We start from the raw sequence: 22,140 nt of genomic DNA on the forward strand, positions 1-22,140 counted from the left end.
GTGTAGTACATGCTTATACCAAAGGTTGGGTTAACTACTTCCAAGAGGAAAAGGCTGGTGCAGTCTCCCACAGGGTACTGCATACAATCTTGCCTAACAGGTTGATACAGGTCAGGAAGATGTATCACAAACATCTTAAACGGTATTCTAGCTTACTCTATTAAGCACTTTGCTTTATATGTGATATGTTCATTTTTTCAAATGTTCGGATTTGGTATTGGATCATGCGCCGTATATGATCAGGCAATGCTTTTGAATGTCAGTCAGTCAATATGTTTATTCAGATTGAAATCCATCAAACACATAAAAACAACATACAATTAATTACAATCCATAAAATCCCTTCCCTTGAATATTCCACACAAATACAAATCAACATATTACAATACATAATAAATGCAAAATAAAAAGATCACTATTACTGCTGATAATAAATCACGGTAAGGCTTCACAGCAGCAACCATTGAATGGGTAGGTCCAATGGGCAATGCGCCCAGTCCTCAGAGGAGTATTTGAACAATATAAATAACCAAATGTTAACATTCATCTAACAACCTCTTCCTGAGATAAATAGCTCTTTTTGAAAACAAGAGCAATGCCCACGCAGTTAGAACAGAGTCAGCAGTCAAGAGGAACAGGATGGCAGGCTTAAAGGAACGGATGTTAGCCTCTCTTAGGACTGGCAGTCAAGTTACTCGTCTGATCTCACTGTAAGCCGTGCAAAACAGAAGCAGGTGGGACAAGTCTTCCTTAATATAGCCACACAATGGACACACTGCTGAAGACGGATAACCCCTCCAATTAACTGTATTTCCGCGCAGAAGAAGACAGTCGAACCTTGCACGAGTGTTTAGCCAACGGCCTTTCCTACTACTACCCCAAATTAGATACCGTTGTATCTCATTTGCCCGGCTAATCACTGCATGCTCTTTGTCTGCATTAATCACATGCTCCAAAATGGTTCTCTTCATTGCAAACACTTCCCCCAGTATACATTTGTAGCTATTCAGCTGTATTTTGGTCAAAAGTGTCACTGGGGGTGAAAGGGTTCTGGTGTTGCCCTCCACTAAGGCGTTGTCAATATAATCATGCCACAGACTTCTTCTCCAGTCCTCCTAGGCCATTACTGACCGGATTACAAAGTGGCAAAGCGAGGCCTGTTCATTCGCCCATAACCTCACCCCAAAAAATTATTGGAGCCACCACCCACTGGTCTCCTCAAAATTCCATACCCAGCTCTCTATGGATTGAGATGCAGTGAGAGGGATTCGGGAGCCTCAGCAGTCTCCTGAAAAATAGATTTTTTTTAAAAAATGTTTTATTGTATTTAGTTCATCAAAGAACCTTTACAAAATGTCATCTTAGTTTCAATTATATAAAGTACAAAATGTACATTTACAAAATATACATACAATTTCATTACATTTCACTTAAAAAGGAAACACTTGGATACTCAATAGTATAAGCTTATAAAACCTTTCTTGAAGCATATGTTTTCAAGTATTCACTCGGTATACAACAGATTCAGTCTAAACCAGATTCAAGTACTAATTGATCTTCCATCACGTTCAGTATTTTCGTCAGACTAATTACCAGAGTAAGACTGTTCCCCCACATACACTTGTTCCAGAATGCAATTCTAATAGTTCCGATCCTGAATACCAGTAACTTCCTAATTCCTTAATTCTTAGCAATTCAAAATGGGTACAATACATCACAAGATGTTTCAAGTACTCAACTAATTGAGGTACACAACAAAAACGACATTCATTACTATGTATTCCGTATTTTTCCTTGTATACAACCCAGTTAGATATGCGCTCATAAGTAAGAAATTGGTTTAATCTGAAGCGCATATATAGACCACTTGCAGCCTAACATGGAAATTGGAGATTATAGCTAGATAAAACTCCTAGTTTTCTTCTAAATGGAGGATATTCTTCATATGATTTATATTTAGTAATTTGGTCTGATTGAAGGCACCAACACAAACGTTAGAATTTCTGCTTATTAGAAGGAAGACAAAATATAAGATCCTCCTTGGATATATTAGCAAGATGACAATGCATTACTTACCGCAAAAGCATTTCTGATGGTTGTATCTGCTTAGATTCACATGCTGTGCATAGTCCGACATCCAGTGGTCACTGCGGAGTATTGCATTTTGTTTTTCGTAGTCGAAAAGGGGATGTCGACAAGGCGTGTCTGTAACACTATTCCTATAGTGACGTGCAGTGTACCCACAATCCCTCACGCGTTGAGGTCCCTATGTTTGTATTTTTTCTGCCCTGAGAGAGCCTTGTAGACGTGAGCGAGTACAGAAAAGAGACAGATAAAAAGATGTCTATGTTCCTTCCATCCGAGCAGGGAGGAAGGGTGGGCGCATGTGAATCCAAGCAGATACAACCATCAGAAATGCTTTTACGGTAAGTATTACATTGTCTTCTGATGTTTGTTAATCTGCTTAGAATCACATGCTGTGCAGACTAGCGAGCAGTACCCGGAGTTGGAGGTGGGTTGTGAGAAGGAACAGTAGAGAAAAGGTGTCTTAATACTGCTTGTCCCACCTGTGAATCAGATCTAGAGTGGGCATTGAGACAGTAGTGTTTTGTAAAGGTGTGTACAGAACTCCAGGTTGCCGCTTTGCAAATGGACTCAAGAGGGACATTTGCAATGAATGCTATGGAAACCCCAGTGCCTAGAGTAGAGTTTGCTCTTGGCTTGAAGGGTAGTTCTCTCTCTTAGCAAGAGTGTAACAGAGGGTGATGAATTGTACGATCCATCTAGATATAGTGGATTTTGAAACTGCATCTCCTTCTCTTCCTGCTGCCACCGAGACAAAGAACTGATTAGTCTTTCTCAGTGGTCTAGTTCTTTCCATATAAAACATAACAGCCCTGCGCACATCCAGTGTATGCAGGCTTTTTTCTCCCAAGTTTGAAGGGTTTTGAAAGAACGTTGGTAGTTCTATAGATTGGTTCACATGGAACTTAGAAATTAATTTAGGTGCAAACCTAGGGTGTGTGCGTAGAACTACCTTATCTTTGTGAACCGTTACAAAGGGGGTCTAGAATAGATGGCGCTTGTAGTTCACTTACTCTCCTGATGGCGGTGATAGCTATTAGAAAAGCAGCTTTAAGGGTGAGGTCCTTAAGCGTTGCTTTGTGCATGGGTTCGAAGGGTGAGCCCATGAGCCTGGTTAGTACCACATTTAGGTCCCATCCGGGAGCTGGGTTAGCTATGGGAGGGTGTATTATCGATAGACCGTTCCCCATTGATTGGTTCTGGGGGTACCTGGAGGCGTAATCTTGGCATTGGGAGTTCTCCAGAGTTGCGAACACAGATCTATTTCTGGGAATCCCCATTGTGTGAAGACGTCGAAGAAGATGTCTTCTTGTAACCGCCATTCGTACTCTGCGGGTAGAGGGAAGTCTCTGCTGAGTTCATCTGCTAGCAGATTGAGTTCCCCTGGTACATGTTGTGACAACAGGAACATGTGTTTGAGAGCCCACTTCCAGATGTTCTGGGACAGCTTGGACAGTCCTGGAGAGTGAGTGCCCCCTTGCTTGTTCAGATAGTACATAGCTGTGGTGCTGTCTGTGAGGACGATCACTGTCTTCCTGTGCAGGTGTGCCTGAAAAGCCTTCAGTGCTTTGAAGACCGCTAACAGTTCCAGCAAGTTCATGTGTTTGGATGCTACGCTCGGAGTCCAAACTCTGTGTGCAGTCTGATGGGATAGGTGAGCCCCCCCCTCCTGAGAGGGATGCGTCTGTGGTTAGAGTGGCCTCCACTGCGGGGGTGGCGAATGGTTTCCCTATGACAAGGTTTTCCTTCGACCACCACCGTAGCGAGAGAACCAAGGCCTGCGAGATCACCACTAGATCGTCCCATTGTCCGCTGGCCTGACACCACTGGCTGTTGAACCACTCTTGCATTGGACGCATGCGCAGTCGCGCGTGAGGTACCAAATATATACATGAGGCCATCATTCCCAGCAAACGCATTGCTTTGCCTACCGTCACCTCTCGACCGGCCACATATTGAGGGATCTGAAACAGCATATTTTGGACCCTCTCGTTGGAGGGTAAGACGAGGCCGTCCTTTGTTCGAATTAGAGCCCCTAGGAATTGTTTGATTTGGCTGGGCTCTAGGCTGGACTTCTTCTCGTTGATGGAGAAGCCCAGTTAGAACAAAAGGTCTACAGTCTTTTGGGTATTTGAGAAGCAGGTCTCGTAAGAATCCCCTGTTATGAGCCAATCGTCGAGGTAAGGGTATACTGGGATGGACAACCTGCGCAGGTGGGCCGCTGCCACTGCCAGTACTTTCGTGAATACCCTTGGCGCTGACACTATGGCAAAGGGTAGCACTCTGAACTGGTAGTGTTTGCCCTCTATCATGAACCTGAGGTATTTTCTCTGCGCTAGCAACATTAAAATATGAAAGTATGGATCTTTCATGTCCAGTGTTGTCATGTAGTCCCCCTGAGATAGCAGGGGAATTACCTCCTGTAATGTTACCATACAAAATTTTTGTGGTTTTACAAATTTGTTCGCTGGGCGCAGATCTAGGACAAGGCGCATGGTTAAATCCTTTTTGGGTACAAGGAAGTACACTGAATAAATACCTTCCATTACCTGTGATACAGGCACGACCTCCATAGCTCGTTTTTCTAGTAGCTGGTCCACTTCTTGAAGAAGGATGGCAAGGTGTTCTGGTGACAGGCGTCGTCCCCTTGGGGGTCTGTACATCGGGGAGCGGTTGAATTCTATACAGTAGCCGCGGGCTATGGTTGATAGTACCCAGCGGTCTGATGTTATTCCCTCCCATGCTGGAAGAAAGGATGTTAGCCGGCCCCCAACCGGCAATGCATGGGAGGAGACCCGAATCTTCGGGTCATTTGGTGTTGGTGGCTTGGGAACCTCTAGGGGTGGAACCCCGACCTCTTCCCTTGCCACGACGCTGTGCTCTCTGGGTGTATTGTCCACTGGTTCCTTGATTCGAGGACCAGTTGCCTGCAGAGTACTGCTGCTGTTGATGATGTTGATGGCCTCGAAAAAAGCGTCTGTTTCCATAACCTCGCTTGTTGGGAGGCCTTGAAATCTGATCTAGGGTCTTAATGGTGTCAAATTCCTTTTTTGCAGTCTCTAGTGCGTCAGCCACCGCCTTCCCAAAGAGGTTGACATCCTCTATTGGTTTGTTAATGAGAGAGGCTTGTGTTTCGGGTTTAAACCCCGAATTATGTAGCCAGACATGACGTTTGAGGAGGATTCCTTGGACTAGGGAACAGCCAGCCGTTTCTGCAGCATCTAGAGTATTCTTAGTGATGCTCTGGTTGACTAAGGTTCCCTCTGTAACCGTGGCCAGAAGCCGAGTTTTTAGGAGTTCAGGTACCTCCTTAATGTCCTTGCGTAGTCTGCTCCATTGGGCATCTGCATAACTTGCCAGTAAGGAGTTGTTGGCAATCCTAATGGAAAAGGCTGCCGAGGCTGTAATCCTTTTACTTAAGGCATACAGCTTTTTACCTTCTTTATCTGGAGGTGCCTCGCTGGTTGATAGCGGGACCCCTGCCCTTTTTCTTGTATTTGTTACTACTAGGGAGTCCGGTACTGAGTGGCCCCTGATGTATAACTCGTCCGATGGAGAAGGACTAAATAATTTTTCTATCCTTGGGTTGACCCCTCTGACCAATGCGGGTGTAGATAGCGAAGGAATGATTTGTCTCTTTACTGAGGCAAGGAGGGGAATGGTTTGACTGACAGGGGGTTTCTCCTTGATAATCTTTTCCACAAAGTCTATGTCAGGAGAAATTTCCCCAGTCTCGATTTCGAAATGCGCTGCTGCTTTGCTTAGTAGTGCATTAAAGGTAGGTTGATCGTCTATAGGTGACGTATTCCTGATTGGTGAGTCTTTGGGGGGGGGGCAGGTTTAGGGCGTCGGGGTCTGTAGACGCTGATGGGGACTGCCAGGGCTGCCAAGCACCTTCTTCTGGGTCTTCTTCAAAGCCCCCATCACCCATGTCTGGGTCATCCTCGAAACCTTCCTGGTCTATGTTTTGTTCTTGTTCGTTAGTTAAGAACTCCTCATCTTCATGAAAGTGGGAGTCCTCTTCAGTGAGGTCATACAACTCTACATCCCCCTGTGGGGGTTAAACAGCCTAGGGTATTTAGCCCTAGGATCCTCCTGAGGCCCCTCTCTTGGTCTTTTGGGTGTGGGCAGGTATTGGGTAGACATAAAATTCTCCATTTTGTCCATGCAAAATTGGAGTCTCTCTAAGGTCCCTTGTGGTAGCCCAGAGCGGTCTGGGGGGGGGGGGGAGGGAAGGCTTTCGGCCTGTAAACACTTTGACCTATTCCATAACGTCGAGGATAAGCTCCCATCGCCTTCTGAAAAGCCTTCTAGTAGGCTAGGAGTCCCTTTCGGGGTTTCCCTGGCCTTGCGAGCGGTATTCGGCGTCTCTTTTGCCGTCCGTCTCTGGCTATCGGTGGAAACAATACGCGCCAGGCTCTCGACGACTAAATGGTCTGTCGAGGGTTCCTCTGGCCTCAACGGTGTCGCGTCCTCTACGCCGACGGGCGCTCGCTGGCAGGGCACGTCATCTGGCGGTTTCGTGATAGCACCCTTATCTGGATGTAGCCCAGTCTCTGGTCGCGTCTGCGGTTGCGAGGGGGGCTTTGGACCCTTACGGTCCGTGGAGGCCGCCAGTAGGACCTGCGTCTCCATTGGCGCTAATGCTTTCTTCGTCTTCGAGGAGGAAGAGCCGTGGGCCGTGTGCTTATGTGAGTGCTTGTGTGCGTCTGTCGCCGGGGTGTTCATCCCTATAAGCAGGGCGTGAGGCGAGCTTGTCAGGGACGGGGACAGACGAGGAGTGTGACCGCTCCCTAGAGGGGTGTACAACCTCCGATGCGGCGGTCGGGTTATCACTTTCCTCGCCACTTTCGGCGGCGGGTGAGGAATCGGACCTAGACATGGCGTAGGCTGCCCACCTCTTGACCCTATGGTCCTTTAAAGTCTTAGGCTTAAGAAGCTAACAGGCCGTGCACAGTCTTCTTTGTGGTCGAGGGGCAAGCAACGGTTGCACCATTTGTGCTGGTCTTTCCAGGTGAATTTTCCCTTGCAGCGCGGGCAAAACCTAAAGGGTGTCCTCTCCATAGCTGAGGGAACGGACAGACGTGATAACAACCTCGAATGAAAAGGTGGGGAAAGAGAAAGGCATTCTTAAAGAGATAGCAAGAAATGTCCCACGACCCCACTCTCCCTACTGTTTCAGGCTGGCGAGGCCAGGCCACGTGTTCGGCGATTCCAAAGGGTCTCCTTCGTCGAAGATCTTGTTGGTGGAGAACGGCTTTGTCGAAGGAGGAACCCAACGTTAAATAACGCCCAAAGGTCGAGTGAATATCTAAATAACGACCAAATGGTCGAGTGAATATTTGCAATGTCTCTCAAGGAGCTCTGCGTAAAGGCAACCAATATCTGGGGGAAAAAAAAACAATCTGAGGACCTCGACGCGTGAGGGATTGTTGGTACAGTGCACGTCACTATAGGGATAGTGTTACAGACACGCCTTGTCGACGTCCCCTTTTCGACTACGAAATACAAAATGCAATACTCCGCAGTGACCACTGGATGTCGGACTATGCACAACATTGATGCGGCGAGATAGCAAGAAGTATCTTCCTCTCACAGACGGCAGCTCCCAGACGAAACAGCACAGGCACTCAAGTCCAGCCCAACAGCCACTTACTATGGCACTTCCGATGATTCTCTTACCTGGAGCTCATGAGCCTTTTCAAATCCCCATAGCAGAGCACCAAACAAAGTGGCGGCCTTCGATTGTGCTGAATAGATTTTAACCACGGTATCCAAAGGTTGGCCTTCACAACGAGAAAGAAAGCAGGATATTCCCCCAATTTGATGGGTCAATTTAACTGATTGTTTCTGTTAAATGCGCATTCCCCGTGAGGGATTAGGAAAATCTTATCCAGAGGTAATCAAATCCCTCACCCTCGGTATAATTTCACCACAACAAACCATGGGCTGCATTTTTGCTGACAGTTTTCTCCCCATACACAGGCCATAATGGCCGATTTCTTTGTATTTATCTTGAGCTCCAAATCTCCCATAAAGGTTGCGTATGCCTCAATGAGAATCTGTAAATCTCTGGGGGGTTCTTGCTAGCAGCACGGCATCGTCCGCGTATGGCAGCACACAAATAGCCGGACCCCCTAGAGCCAAAAAAAAATAAAAAATAAAAAAATCAGCCCTTGTATTAATAAACAGGCAAAAACAGATAGAAGCCGAGGCGCATCCTTGCCTGCCGCCACACCCAACCTTAAAACATGCTGCGGTATGACCCCCCCGTGCCACTGCGGACACAAGCCTCATTATCTCTATGGATTTCCACCAAGAACCTAAAAGATATCCCGGGCAGCCCATAGACCCGAGCACGGCCCAAAGTTTTGATCCATCTACTTTATCAAAGACCGTGCTCAGGTCCATGAACGCAAAAGGTACACCCCTTAACCCCTGCAAAAAAATGAATTGGCCACCAGGAGCTACAGGTTATGACTCTGCTCCAGGGTACCCACCCCAGAGTGAAAACCAAACTGTACATCCGACAGAAACGACTCCTCAGAGAGCCACATTTCAATTAGCCCAAGCAAAGCTCTCCCGAATATCTTCAAGGACGTATCCAGAAGCGAAATTGGTCTGTATGACATCGGGCTGGCCGGGTCCCTCTTCTTATAAACGGGCAAGATGATAGCCTTTTTCCATGATGAAGGATAACTGCCCGTCTCCATACAGGCATTGAACACAACACTACAGTTGGTAGCGGGGCCCATAAATCAAAGGGATCCCAGAATAAGTCAGAAGGAATCACATCGGGACCCAGCGCAAGATTATGTGCCTGCTGACTAATTGCTCTGGACACATCCTCCAACTTAAACCTCAAATAGGAATGGCGTTTGGCAGGACTGTCCGATACATTCCCCCCGCCGACTAAACGGGTTCCCAAAATGCCCTGACCAGGCACACATGTTTACCACTGAACCTTTCCATTGAGGAGCCAGAGGTGCTCCCCTTCACAAATTCCCAGAAAGCCTTCTGATCATTACGTTTGGAAGCATCCAGAAAGCCCTCCCAGGTTACACATTAAACCTCCGGTTTCCTGCTCTTAACCTTCCCCCGATACTTGGCTCTAGCATGAGTAATCTCGCTCCTACTACAAGCTGGAGCCTTGAGAGCTTTCAGCAGGGCTCTCGTAGCAACCTTACAAGCCTCATCAAACCACCCCATAATTGGAGCCTTCCCTTTCATTTTGGTTACAGCCGTAAAGCTTGTGAGAAAGCCCCCAACAGTTGAACAAAATGGTCCACAATCCCCCCAGAAGTTAATGTACCATCAAGAATGCCTAGGAATAGAGCTACATTCTCCGATATCGTGGATAAAGCAGGTTCGTTTCCCTCATCTTTTCCTATTTCATTCTTCTTGTGCACGAATCCTGCACCATTAATGGGCACACTAAGGACGCTCGAAGATCCCCCCTCTCCTAGCACCCCCTTCAGTGTCAAACAAATAGGGTGATGATCACTATCGACGTCCAGCAGGACTTCAAAACTGACTGCCCTGTCCCATAGGTCCATAGAGATGCAGATGTAACCTATTGTCGATTAACCTAAATGATTGTTAAAGGTCAAATGGCCAGGTACATCAGGCGCTAAACAACCATTAACCGTACGAAACACCCATTCTGTAAGCCATAAGCACATTTGTAGACCCTTAGTACAGCCCCTAACATCATTCATCTGCGGCTGTGGAATACTGAGCACCTGGTCTTCAAGAGGGTCTAAATAACTTTGGTGAGACCAACATCCATTTTAAGATTACAATTACCTCCCCAAATATAGTACTCATGCTTATTCTTTCTATTAGCAAGAAGCTCATCAATAAATACCTTCGCCCTTGAAAGTCTATCAGCCTCTGCTTTGTGGGGGCTACTATACAAATGTATAATACAGAGTGGGTCACCCTTCACAGGTGAAAGACGAATTACCTGTAAGAAATCCATATTGGTCTCGAGTACCCTAACCCTACAGTCAAGAGATATCTTGATTAATTCAGTCAGTCCTCCCCATAGCACCTTCCTCTAGCATTTTTCTTAGCAGGTATCCCAATTGAAAGGAAACTGTCCAACAAAGGGGGCTCCATGGCCCATGTTTCTTGCAAGAGGATGACTTCATGGGCTTTTAAGAGCTCAACAATATCTGCCCTTTCAAACTTTCCCCTCGACCCAGCTATGTTCCAAGATAGCAGTCGGAACTCAGAGTACCGTGGTCGGGTTCCCATCTCTCACAAGACACTATCCCCCCCACTCCTCCACCCTTTCCATTTGAACCTCTAGGAAAAACTGCCGGGTGAGGTTACCAGACTTTCAATCCAGATCTTTGCAAGAGGTTAGGACCTCATACCGTTGGTCGGCTCCAGACCACCAATGGGTGCCTTTTTCCTCCTGTGTTGTGACCCACCCTGGTTAGATGTTGTCCTCCAGGTTCCCTCATTACTACGGCCGAATAGTAGATACCAAGGACCCCGACTCCTCCCTTCCTCCCTACACCACCTGCCCCCCACATTCCCACAGTGGGCCATCCCAGGGGCCACCTGGAGATCCCTACCCGGGCAAAAGTAGTTTAAAGGGTGTAGACTACTAAAGAGTCTGCTACCATTGGGTTTAAAGCCTCTAGAGAGATTAAAACTAGCCAAATAACTGACAACCGTTCGGTTTGAGAAAGACACCACTACACAATCCCCTTCCAAATGCTTGGGCTTAGTGCCGACCCAGCCTACCCTTCTCGCCATCAGAACGATGCCTGGGTCAACTTGAGGACCAATCAAATTTGTATTGGATTGATGAGTAGCTTTATTTATTAAGGAGACAGTTGACTCATAGCCATCCCTCGGAAGCCCAGGTAGCCCAGTTATGATCCCTACAAAAGGGACTGCTGCCGGGGGCGGATTTAGAGTGGTTTGATCCCACACCCCAGAAGGTGGTTTGGTCCCCAGTGCTCCTAACCCACACCTAGAGCTAGGATCATTCCGTTTCCCCTCCCCCCTCCCGTGGGCTGAAACAGTTTGGCGAGGCCCCTTTTAGGTTGGGTGGGCACGCTTTCGCGCTGGCAGCAGACAGTGGATGCCAAACCACTTCCCTGTCCTCAGAGCAGCTTTCTAAGGGGCCTTCCCTCTCCCTCTCCTTGTCCCCCCACCCTACTAGGCCTGGCACCCAGCCCCTCTACTACCCGTGCCATGACCAGATCTGATACCTTAATTGTTAAGGCTCTTATGAAATTGTCCATGATTGCCAAAGTACTCAACACCCCCGCCTTAAGTGGGTGTAGAGATTGTAGAACCAACTGAAGAGGCTTGGGTTTTGCATCTAACAAGGATTCTAGCCAGAGTTTGTCATCGTCCCCAGCTGATGAATAATACAGGTCTATGACAGGTTCTTTTACTAAACCTCCCAGAGGACTCCCACCCGGGATCGGCCCTGATTATTTTCTCCCATCCCCAACTCTGGATCCTCTGTCCCTGATACACCCTCCCTCGTACCTCCTTCGTCTCCAACGCAGGCCACTGTGGCCATGCTTGCTACCTGTGGCTCCTTTCCCCGCCAGACTATTCAGTTCACCCGTACTAACCGGGGTTTGAATCCCTCCTAAATCAGGGTCAGCCTCCCTGACAACCATTTCTGCCGCATTAAGACAGCTCACAATTTTATTTGCCATTACATCCATGTAGGAGTCTGGAGACCTTCGGGATTGATTGGGTTTGGGCTTCGGGGGATCTCTACCCGATTTTGCATGTTTGGGTTTCTTACCACCCTTTCCTACCCCACCCAATCTCCCCTCATACCCTGCTTTACTTTTCCCCATACTAAGGGGTAAAATTACTAGCAATAGCAGAGGTGAGCAAATTACAGGCAAAAATAATACAAAAAGGTTAAGTCCAGTTGATACTATATGAGCCAATACACAGAAGAAGAAAAAAAAGAAGAGGGAAGGGACCTAATGAATCAGGAAACTTAAAAACACCAAACAATACATTTTCGAGACACACAAATAGATAAAGAATTCAAGGGAAGGTTTAAAATAATAAAAACAAAGGTTATAATCAAATGACCGCACTTTGCACTAAAAATCACACTAAAACACTAAAAACAAACCGCTAAGGACAAACTATTATAGAACTATAGTAGGTCAGGGGAGAGGAACTCCTCACAACCCTTACACTACACGTGCAAAGAAAAACCAGTACAGCAATCTTAGCTGCATCAAAGTTACACCTAAACAGACAACGATAACAATAAGGGAGAGGAGACCTGCACAGCCCCCCAGAGAATGCTGCTAACAGGCTAATACTATCCTTGGCAGAGTAAATCAGCTATGTGATAATGTCCGCTGGAAAGGTGGAAGAGAGGTGATCCTCGCAGCGTTCGTCCATGGCAACAAGTTCACCAAAGTCAGCATAGGCGTGAGGAATAAGCCAAACACGTTAGAAAACAAACCAAAAAAGTCCACCAGGGTCCTCTATGTAACTAGAGCAGGGGAGAGGGTCTCCATGCAGCCCCTGCTATCCAAGAGACACTCTGCTTTTTACCAAGTGATGCACACATCCTTTACCATCGGGAGCCACATCCCATCGCTAGCCGTAGGAGACAGCTGGCAGAGGAAGAATGTGCCACACGAAATCCATCTGGCAGTTTATAGGCGAGGACCACGTTCCAAACTCCACGCTCAAAGGATGTTCCAAACTGACAACTGGAGCCTTACCGGGGGCTGACACGCCTGACAGCTTGGAGAGTTGCCCGAGTCCGACTCTCCCCTCCGCCCTCGCAGCAAACTTGCACAAGGCTCTCGCCGTACACCTAGAGTTGTGGACCGCCTTGTCCAACTTGTCCGCCTTGTCCAACTCCTGTAGTGGATTTTCATCAACAGCCGGTCACTGTTACATGCGGAACACAAAGGACACAAAGGACTCTGCTCTAAGTCCTTTTGAAGTGGGTGGCCCCTCCTCCAAAACACGGGCTCACAGCAGCTGTGGAGACACTGCAGGCAAGGTAACAAGGCTTTGTATATATTTGACTCAAGGTGATGTTTTGCACTTTACAGATTTGATTTACATTAAATGAGCCTAAAATATCAACACAATTAAAACAGATCAGGATGATATAGAGTTAGTCCTCTCTGTTGTCAATATGCAGTTGCATCTCCTAGGCTAAGATGGTTGTATAAGAAATGTATTAGATTTAATTATGTATTAAGTGTGTGTATGTTAACCGTTCTGCACCAAGAGAATTGCGACAGACCAGCGATCTTGCATCCAAACATGTTTTTTCCACTTGTGTGAAGTTATGGCCAACCGATGTGACATCCAGGTTATCAAGACAGTCAAAAAGGAGCTTGGTGAAGATGCTGTAAAGCATTGGCGAAACGCAGGAACCTTACGGTACGTCTCAGTGGATGGGAATTGGATCCGGTGAGGCAGACGGAGCGAATACCCTGGTGGTGCGGTTAGACAGGAATGATTCTATCCAGGTAGACGCATTGCTGGAGAAGGCAGCTGCTGTGGCCAAGTGATTGGTGAGGATCTGGTGGTCGACAAGGTTGAATGCTGCTGATAAGTCTAACAGCAGGATCATAGCAAGCTTACCCTTGTCCTTGGCCTCATCCATTTGGATTTTAAGGTCTAGGAGGGCTGTTTCCGTGCCATGTCTTGGCCCAAAGCCCGATTGTCGAAGGCCAAGTAAATTGTGGTCCTCCAGGTGTTTCTGAATTTGCAAGTAGGCCACTCTGTCTAGGATGTAAGGAACGGTGGTGATGGGCCTATAATTAGTGGGAACATTGGGATCTAGGTTAGGTTAAGAGGGGCATGACCCAGGCCTCTTTGAGGTTGTCGGGTACTGTGCTGGTCTCAAAGGAGGAGTTGATTAATGATTTTTTCTAATTCGTAAGCCGAGACCGGCGAGAAGGAGAAGGGTGGGCAGTCAGGGGTGATGATGGGCGGGGAAGCAGGGGGTGCCGATAGGTGGCTGACAGGTGGGGGTTGGCGTTCTTGGCTAGGCTGATCTTTTTTTGCTCCATTTTTGATTGCAGCATAACAATTTTGTCAGCAAGAGATTTCTGTATGTTAGCACACCAGTCTGCGTCTTTCACACAGGTTTCTGCAGGTGGTGCCGGGTACTCAAGAGCTTTTTAGTCTTGGATTTGGCATTGAGGATACGGTTGTCAAAGGTTTCCTTTTTAGCGAGGAGGATAGCAGATTTGTAGGCTGTGGCGGCTGAGGTGAAAAGCTTGTTAGTGGGGTTAGGCGATTTTCTCCAAGATGATTCTGCTGCTCTTTTGGCATTCCAGATGCTTTTCAGTTCAGGTGTGAACCATTTGTTAAGGTGGGCAATTGTTTTGGCTTTGGCAAGTTTAATAGGGGCAATGCTGTTCACAGCATCCTCCACTGTGTTGTTGTATAAGTCAACTAGCTTATTTGAGTCCAAATCTTTAAAGTTGGCTGGGTCTAGGAGGTTCTGAATCAGAGGACGTAGGTTTTGGAGCGTTAAGTTTCAGTTGTTTCTGGCGAGGACCTGCAGTGCAATATGGGGAATAGGTATGGTTGGTGCGTTCCCCTGGATGGTGAACAAAATGAAATGATGGTCTGACCAAGCGGTGGCAGTATTGTGGAGGATGGTGGTAGAGCAATTGAGGTCTGCCAACCAATCCAGTGTTCTTCCTTTATTGTGCGTCGGGCTTTGACACAGTGGTTAAAGCCAAGCTGGGAAATGGCGTTTTCCAGGGATGAGGCATTGAGGTTGTTGGGATCAGAAAGACCGAAGTTAAAGTCACCAAGAATGATTATTTGTGATCCTGGGTTGGTGTTATTAGTCAGTAGGTCAGAGATATCTTCCTCAAAGGAGGAAAGATGACCTGGGGGCGGTAAATAAGGAGCATTAGGATAGTTTGCGTTGCCGATAGGGGGATCTTGACTGATCACAGCTCTGTGGATGTGGGGCTGGCAGTCGGGGTGATTCTGAGGCCTAGGGACGTTTTAGCAATGAATGCTATTCCGCCTCCTTTGCTGTCCTCTCTATCTTCCCTTATTATTGCATAGCCATCTGGGATGGCAAGAGATAATGCAGGGCCTGCTGCTTGATGCAGCCAGGTCTCAGTAATTGCCAAGAAGTGGAGATCGTTGCTAGAGTTTAAGTCAGCAATGTCTAACGCATGGACGACTAGGGATCGAGCATTAATGAGTGCACCTTTAATGATAGGTTGTTTAACTAAGCTAGGTGTTGTGGGTGCTTTAAGTGTATTCGGAGGGCATGGAGGTGGATTGGTAGGTGTTGGTGGCCTCGCCTGTGAGGAGCACTACATTACGGGATGCAGGAGCAAAGTCTTAGCTTCCTTTCCTTTACTGGGCAAGGGATCCAGGGAGTGGGTCGTGATGCAAAACGGTGGATCCATTCAGCAGGGCTGAAGGTGGAATTGTGTGGGCTGTCTGTTTTGCAGTTATTACGATCTGAGGACTCTCCGTGGGTGTGAGGTGAATGCAACAGAGAGAATGGTTGCGATGGGGAAAGGCTATCAGGTGGTAGGATTGCATTGAAAAGCGGGAGGATGGATGCCATGGTTAGGGTGACACTATACAGGCAGGCCATATGGGCAGGGGCGTCTCAGAGCGCTAGTACCACAGTCAAACAGAGAATAGCACAGGTCCCAACGTGGGGTAGTTAGTCAACTAAGGACGTTGGACACATTCAATAAAGAGGCTAATTCACTGGGCTGGTTCGCAGAATAATGCAATGCAGTAGGCAAGTTCACTTATAATGCAGTGCAATCGGCTGGTTCATTTATAATGCAGTAGGTGGATTTGCTTTGGGTTGGAAGGCTAGAGCAGTATAGGCGCTGCTAGTTTGCTTTAGGCAGTGGACATGCTAATAGAAAATAAATCAAAAGGCGTGGATGCAGGTATTGCTGTGGGCAATGAAGACAGAGCATGCAAGCTAAGCAAATACAGGTTTCCACATATTATAATTGCACACCCATGGTGCCGAATACAAGTTTGACGGTACATTGGTCCATGAGCGGGGCATGTATCTGAGCTCAGGAAAGTGTGGCATATGTAGCGGTGGTTGACCTGCAGGTCTGGGGTTGTTCAGTATCTCGCGAACGTAGTGGAAGTATGTTGACAGAGTCAGAGAGAGTATAGATCCTAGAGGGGCCCACGCGTCTGTGGCAGAACGTAGATCACAAGCAGCAATGACCCGCAGGAGCACTTACGACAATAAGGCAGGAGGCGGATCACAGCGGCGAACAGGGGCAAACAGCCTTTTTCAGGCCTTCTTCTGTGCCGCCGGCGCTTCCACCTTTCGGCGGAGGGGATTGGCTAATTGAGCTTCTCAGTTGCTAGGCAACATGAGAGTAGCCTAAATTTCATCCCGCATTGCGCCTGCCATTTTAGAATCAGGCGTGGCTGCAACCAGGAAATCAGGCGCGCTTTCTCTTGTATATGCCGGTGAACAAGGGAGGATCATGGCCGTAGCACGTCAAGGCGGGCAAAGGCAAGTGCTGCCACTAAAGATGATATCAGCGCCGAGGCTGAGCTGTGTCACTCATTCATCACAGGCTTATCGCATTGCAGATTGGCAGCATGAACAGTGCAAAAGTTGTATACAAATAGCATTGAAGTTCTTTGAATTGCTGACAGCATATATCTTAAGGCAGCAGCAGTGACCTGAGCAACTATTTGTTGTTATGGAAAAAAATTGAGCTAGCATTTCTTTCCTATATGGCTGCATGTGTGCTTTAATAAATGCATTTTTATTAAGCAAATGCAGAAAAATATTGGTTGGGAATTATCTTTACGATAAAAAAATAAATGTGGATAAACACAGAAAAAAGGCAAACAAATAAATATGGATAAATACAGATGGAAATGGAAGAAAAATAAATACCATAAATACTTTGCTGCTGCAGTGTCTTACCTGCTTTCCCACCAAACTGACTTTGTAGAACTCATACCTAGTTAGGGATAGACTGCTAAAGCCTGAAAGGGATGGTCTAGTAAAAATGTTTATTTAAAAAATAGATAGGCCACATAAAAAAAAAATACTAGCATCCTCAGTTTTAAAACTTCCTATGTAAAATTTTGAGCTATTCAAGCTCAAAATTCGAAAAAGCAAGCACAGGGGGCGCAGCCATTTTGTGAAATGGAGGCCCTCCTGTGCTGGCTTTTGCTTTTGCGGCACTAATGAAGGAAAAGCCAGCCAGCTGTAGTAAACAAAGTCTACCGCTGGGTGGCTTTCCCTTCATTAGTGCCGGGACTCGGAGGACGCGGACCGGAGACCAAAGCAGGAAAGCTGCAGCTGAATCTCGGTAAGTGCTATTTATTTTTTTTACAAAAAATAAGCACTAGCTGCGGTTTTTTTTCTAAGTTTTCCGGGCTGGAGGAGCCCGGAAAACTTAGAAATAAAACCGCAGCTTTAAAAACGTTGTATTTATGTTTGCGGTCGCTTTTGAAGCGACCGCAAATATAAATACAACGTTATTGTGTTGGAAAACGCTGCGGTTTTAAAACCGCAGCGTTTTCTAACACAACCGCGTTGTGTCTGCCTGAATCTGCTTTACCATTTGGGGCTCTCGGGCTCCCCACAAGGAGCCCGAGAGCCCCAAATGGAAAAGCAGATTCAGGCAGACACAACGCGGCATTGCGGAAAACAACCGCGTTGTGTCTGCCTGAATCTGCTTTACCATTTGGGGCTCTCGCCCGAGAGCCCCAAATGGGAAAGCAGATTTAGGCAGACAACGCAGCATTCAGCATTTCCCATTTGGGGCTCTCGGGCTCCCCACGGGGAGCCCGAGAGCCCCAAATGGGAAATCAGCTGCAGGTAGAAACACTACGCGGCATGTAAACATAACCGCGTGTGTTTCTGCCTGCTGTGGCTTTCACTTTGGGTCTCCGGTGGAGCACCGGAGACCCAAAGTGATAGCCACAGCAGGCAGAAACACATGCGGTTGTGTTGGAAAACGCTGCGGTTTTTCTTTCCCAGTTTCTCAGGCTCCTCCGAGCCGGAGGTGCCTGAGAAACTTGGAAAGAAAAACCGCAGTGTTTTCCAACACAATAACGTTGTATTTATGTTTGCGGTCGCTTCAAAAGCGACCGCAAACATAAATACAACGTTTTTAAAGCTGCGGTTTTATTTCTAAGTTTTCCGGGCTCCTCCAGCCCGGAAAACTTAGAAAACAAACCGCAGCTAGTGCTTATTTTTTGTAAAATAAAATAAATAGCACAGTTCAGAGATTCAGCTGCAGCTTTCCTGCTCTGGTCTCCCGTCCGCATCCTCCGAGTCCCGGCACTAATGAAGGGAAAGCCACCCAGCGGTAGACTTTGTTTACTACAGCTGGCTGGCTTTTCCTTCATTAGTGCCGCAAAAGCAAAAGCCAGCACAGGAGGGCCTTCATTTCACAAAATGGCTGCGCCCCTGTGCTTGCTTTTTCGAATTTTGAGCTTGAATAGCTCAAAATTTTACATAGGAAGTTTTAAAACGGAGGATGCTAGTATATTTTTTTTATGTGGCCTATCTATTTTTTAAATAAAAATGTTTACTAGACCATCGCTTTAAGGCCATTGAAAGGTATTAATAGTCTTTGAAAGTGTTGAATTGCTATTGCTGAAAAACTCTTTATTCCTACAACAGAACATTTTGAGTGACCATAAACAAGTGATTTTACTTACTACTGAACTGTGTATTTCCCTACTATTGGTTTACTCGCCTGAAGTATTGCTTAGGTTTTCCAGTGTGTTCATTAGATGAAATAGTACTTGCTCAGCTGAATATAACGTTGCCTTGTGTATATAAAATACATGTCTACTTTATTTTACTATAACTACAAGTGTGTGAGTTTCTTTGGGCATAAGTATTTATTGAGTTAATTGTACTTACATATAGCCGACATCCTCCTCTAAGATAAACCTGGCTGCTCTGCCATTCTACCAAACCTTAGGTTAGTACAGACTTATACTAAGAGTTGGGGCCTGTATGCCAAGGGATAGTTTTGTAGCGTCTCACCTGTTGGTAGACTTTAGGAAAATGCACCTAACATCCCTGTACACGTAGGATAGGAATAGTCTGATGGGAACGTCCCGTTGATGGATGTCTTGTTTTTTTAATTCAAAAACATACGTAATACTCTGAGCCAACCACTATATGGCAGCATTTGCAAAGCATGTGAATCCAAGCCATAGAAATATATGTACGCTATGAAATTTTACTAACTCATTATTTATATTTCTCTTTGTTCATGTTAAAGACTGGAGTTTAATGTACCATGACCAAAATGACTAGGAGCAAGACCTGATTGCGAAAAATACAGGCTCTCCATACATCATAATTTTTGGTTTTATTTTCATTTGATAGCTATAAACCCTTGACCTCTTGGACAGTCTCCTTTACTATGGTCATGATAAGTGTTTGATTTTGCCATGAAGCCCATTGCACGTGTGCCTTCAATCTTTCGAGACATGCGAGTACCTACTCTGAGCCCACTTACAGACAAGCCATTTCAAATGATTTACGAAGGTGAGACCGACAAGTAATGGCACAAGGGAAAAGCCAGGCACAGGCCATAGAATAGTAAGCAGGCGAGAACCTATGAATTTTAAGAGCACACTAATGAAAGTAGCCCTACGCCGCACACCTTGTCAAAGGTTCTCAAAGTGTTCAGTATTTGGGCCTTAATTATTGGAATATAACCTGTAGTTTTCAAGAGTGTGTGTGAGTTGCAGTCATATATAGCCTTTCAATTAAATGTATTGTCACAAATGCAACTTTCAATGCACTGAATCGTCAGAAACAAACTGCACTTTGTAGACAGAAATAGCATTTGTATGCACTCTTGGGTCAGAACCAACCTAGGTATACGCTACGTTGCTACAAACATTTTTTGTGTGCACCCAAGTCACAAAGATTTCCTACACGTGGCAGATTATGACATATACTCTTGCTAAGCAGACACTATTTCTGGAGTCTATTCTCCAACTCCCCATTAACTGTAACCAGCAAAGTCAATGAATGTGCATGGTAGTCCCAAAAATGGAAAAAGACACAGGTTGCAGACTATGTGTTACTACTAGAAGCTGCACTGTTGGCTTTGAATATTGCAAACACAGCAAACAATTGTTTATCTGGTTATCCGTAGTCTGCATCTGCAGACATTACAAACTCAATGGTGTTTGTGCAAATTAAAACTACTGTAGGGCACCTAGCCTGTCTGGACTGTGGAGTTATGGGAAGGTGAAGAGGTTCTCAGTTTGGTACAGGATACTTTGCCTACATGGGCCACTTGGCTTTCAAAGTATTACAATATTTAAATAAAAAATAAAGAAATAAACATACAGCTGTGATGTGCTCGCTATCATGGAAACACATACATAAAAAGAAAGTTGTAGTCATAACTACAGACCTGTAGGAAATTGCTTTTAGGGCATCAACACATGCAGGACTCAGTAAGCAGATTCATTTGCTCAGGCTACTTAAATATCTCTGAAAAGGAAACCTAGAATATCCAGTGTTCTCCACAGTCTGGAGGCCAATAAAAATTACCTAAACCCCTCCACAAACTTCAAATGCCAGATTATGGGTAAACGCTTACCTGAATTCACAGGAGTGTGTCATTTCAGATGGGCTGCCCTGACCTTCCTCAACACCGGAATCCTCAGCACTACTGACACCGGGACTCTGAGCTCCTCCCTCCAGTTCATGGACCTCTTCGGTTAGGCCATTCTCCAGGGCATGGTTGCTCTGCCTAGAACTGTTCTCTATGGATCCAACCGTTTCTCCTTCTTCCGCTTGGACAACAGCCTCAGAGCTACCAGAAACATCCGATGGTTGGCCATTGCCTGCAATGTCATCGTAGCAACCACCTGCTGCAGGAGCATTTGGACTCTCGGGGGTAAAGCGGTAGAAGTCCCGGGAGGCCGGAATGCCCTCGCTAAAGTTACAATCTGCATTGTCTCCGGGGGTTTCCCCCGGAGAATGGGTCCGAAAGGACTGGTCCCGGGACTCTGAGTGAGCATCCCAGCCCCGGGTATCAAGCTGGCCATTAAGACAGTCCATGACCTCACTCAATGGCTGCCCAACACTCTCCATAGAAGTGTCTTTCATCTGTGGGATGCAAAGGCTCATGGTATTGAGCTCTCCCGGATCGCCATTGAAAGCTGCTCCCTCCTGCGAGCCAGTAGTGGATGGTAGCCCACTGTCCATGTCACTATGCGATTTCCCAGAGCTCTCCGTGTCCACTGATGTCAGGGGTGAGTGGCTCACACTATACTCCAACCTGGCCTTCCTTTTCTTGCAACCTTTCTTCTTTTTTCCTATTCTGCAAAACAAGAAAGTGGGAATGTATCTTAGTTACAAGAACAACAGGTTTGAGGTCCAAAGATGCAGTCACTAAACATTGAACATGTAGTCACCAAACATTCAAGAACATGAGTGAAAATAAATCAGTCGTTCATGAACCAAACTCTCTAAACTGTGCGGTCTACGCTAAAAAGGAAGGTGTAGATTAAAGGGAATTCAGTGAGAGACAATGGGGTCAGAGGGGAATAGCAAAGAGGCATTTGATGTAGAATGCTAATGGACAGATGAGGTTAAATCAAGCAAGAATGGGTCAAGTGATTAAGGGGGAAATATATGACATTGAGAAAAATAAAGGAAAGGAGTGCATGATAAAAAAAGGGTTTTCTGCAAAAGTCAAAAACTGGGTAAAAGGTTGCACCATAGGGCACTGAAGAATATAGGAAGATGGCCAAAAAAACGCCATGGACAACAGACATCTGGGAACAGAGCTCAAGAAGATGGAAAGATAGACAAGATCAAAAGGGGGCCGGGGGACTTTAGAGAGGGCAAGCAAAAGATATTGATTCCATGACAAAAGGCAACAACAAAAAGGACCAGATAAGACACCTTAGTTTGGAAGCCACAAAAGAGCGGAGAAAAGATTATTCAAGAGGAAAAAAAAAAGGAATGGACCGGCATGAAATGAGTGGGGCATCAAATCATCAAGAAATTCATCTGAACAGAGGAGAGACTTGAAATATGTA

At 46.2% G+C, this 22,140-nt stretch overlaps 1 protein-coding gene across 2 annotated transcripts in view; it reads right to left on the reverse strand.

The window, feature by feature from the left end:
* Window positions 1-22,140, reverse strand: part of PLEKHM2 (pleckstrin homology and RUN domain containing M2) — a 775,621-nt gene that overhangs the window by 441,819 nt on the left and 311,662 nt on the right. For both annotated transcript variants that reach the window (XM_069610321.1, XM_069610320.1), the window contains one exon: window positions 20,691-21,416. In XM_069610321.1, the coding sequence (XP_069466422.1) occupies window positions 20,691-21,416 (726 nt within the window). The remainder of the gene's footprint in view (window positions 1-20,690; window positions 21,417-22,140) is intronic.

This window comes from Ambystoma mexicanum, chromosome 8, assembly GCF_040938575.1.
Source record: "Ambystoma mexicanum isolate Mex_15411 chromosome 8, UKY_AmexF1_1, whole genome shotgun sequence".
Taxonomy (NCBI): Eukaryota; Metazoa; Chordata; class Amphibia; order Caudata; family Ambystomatidae; genus Ambystoma; species Ambystoma mexicanum.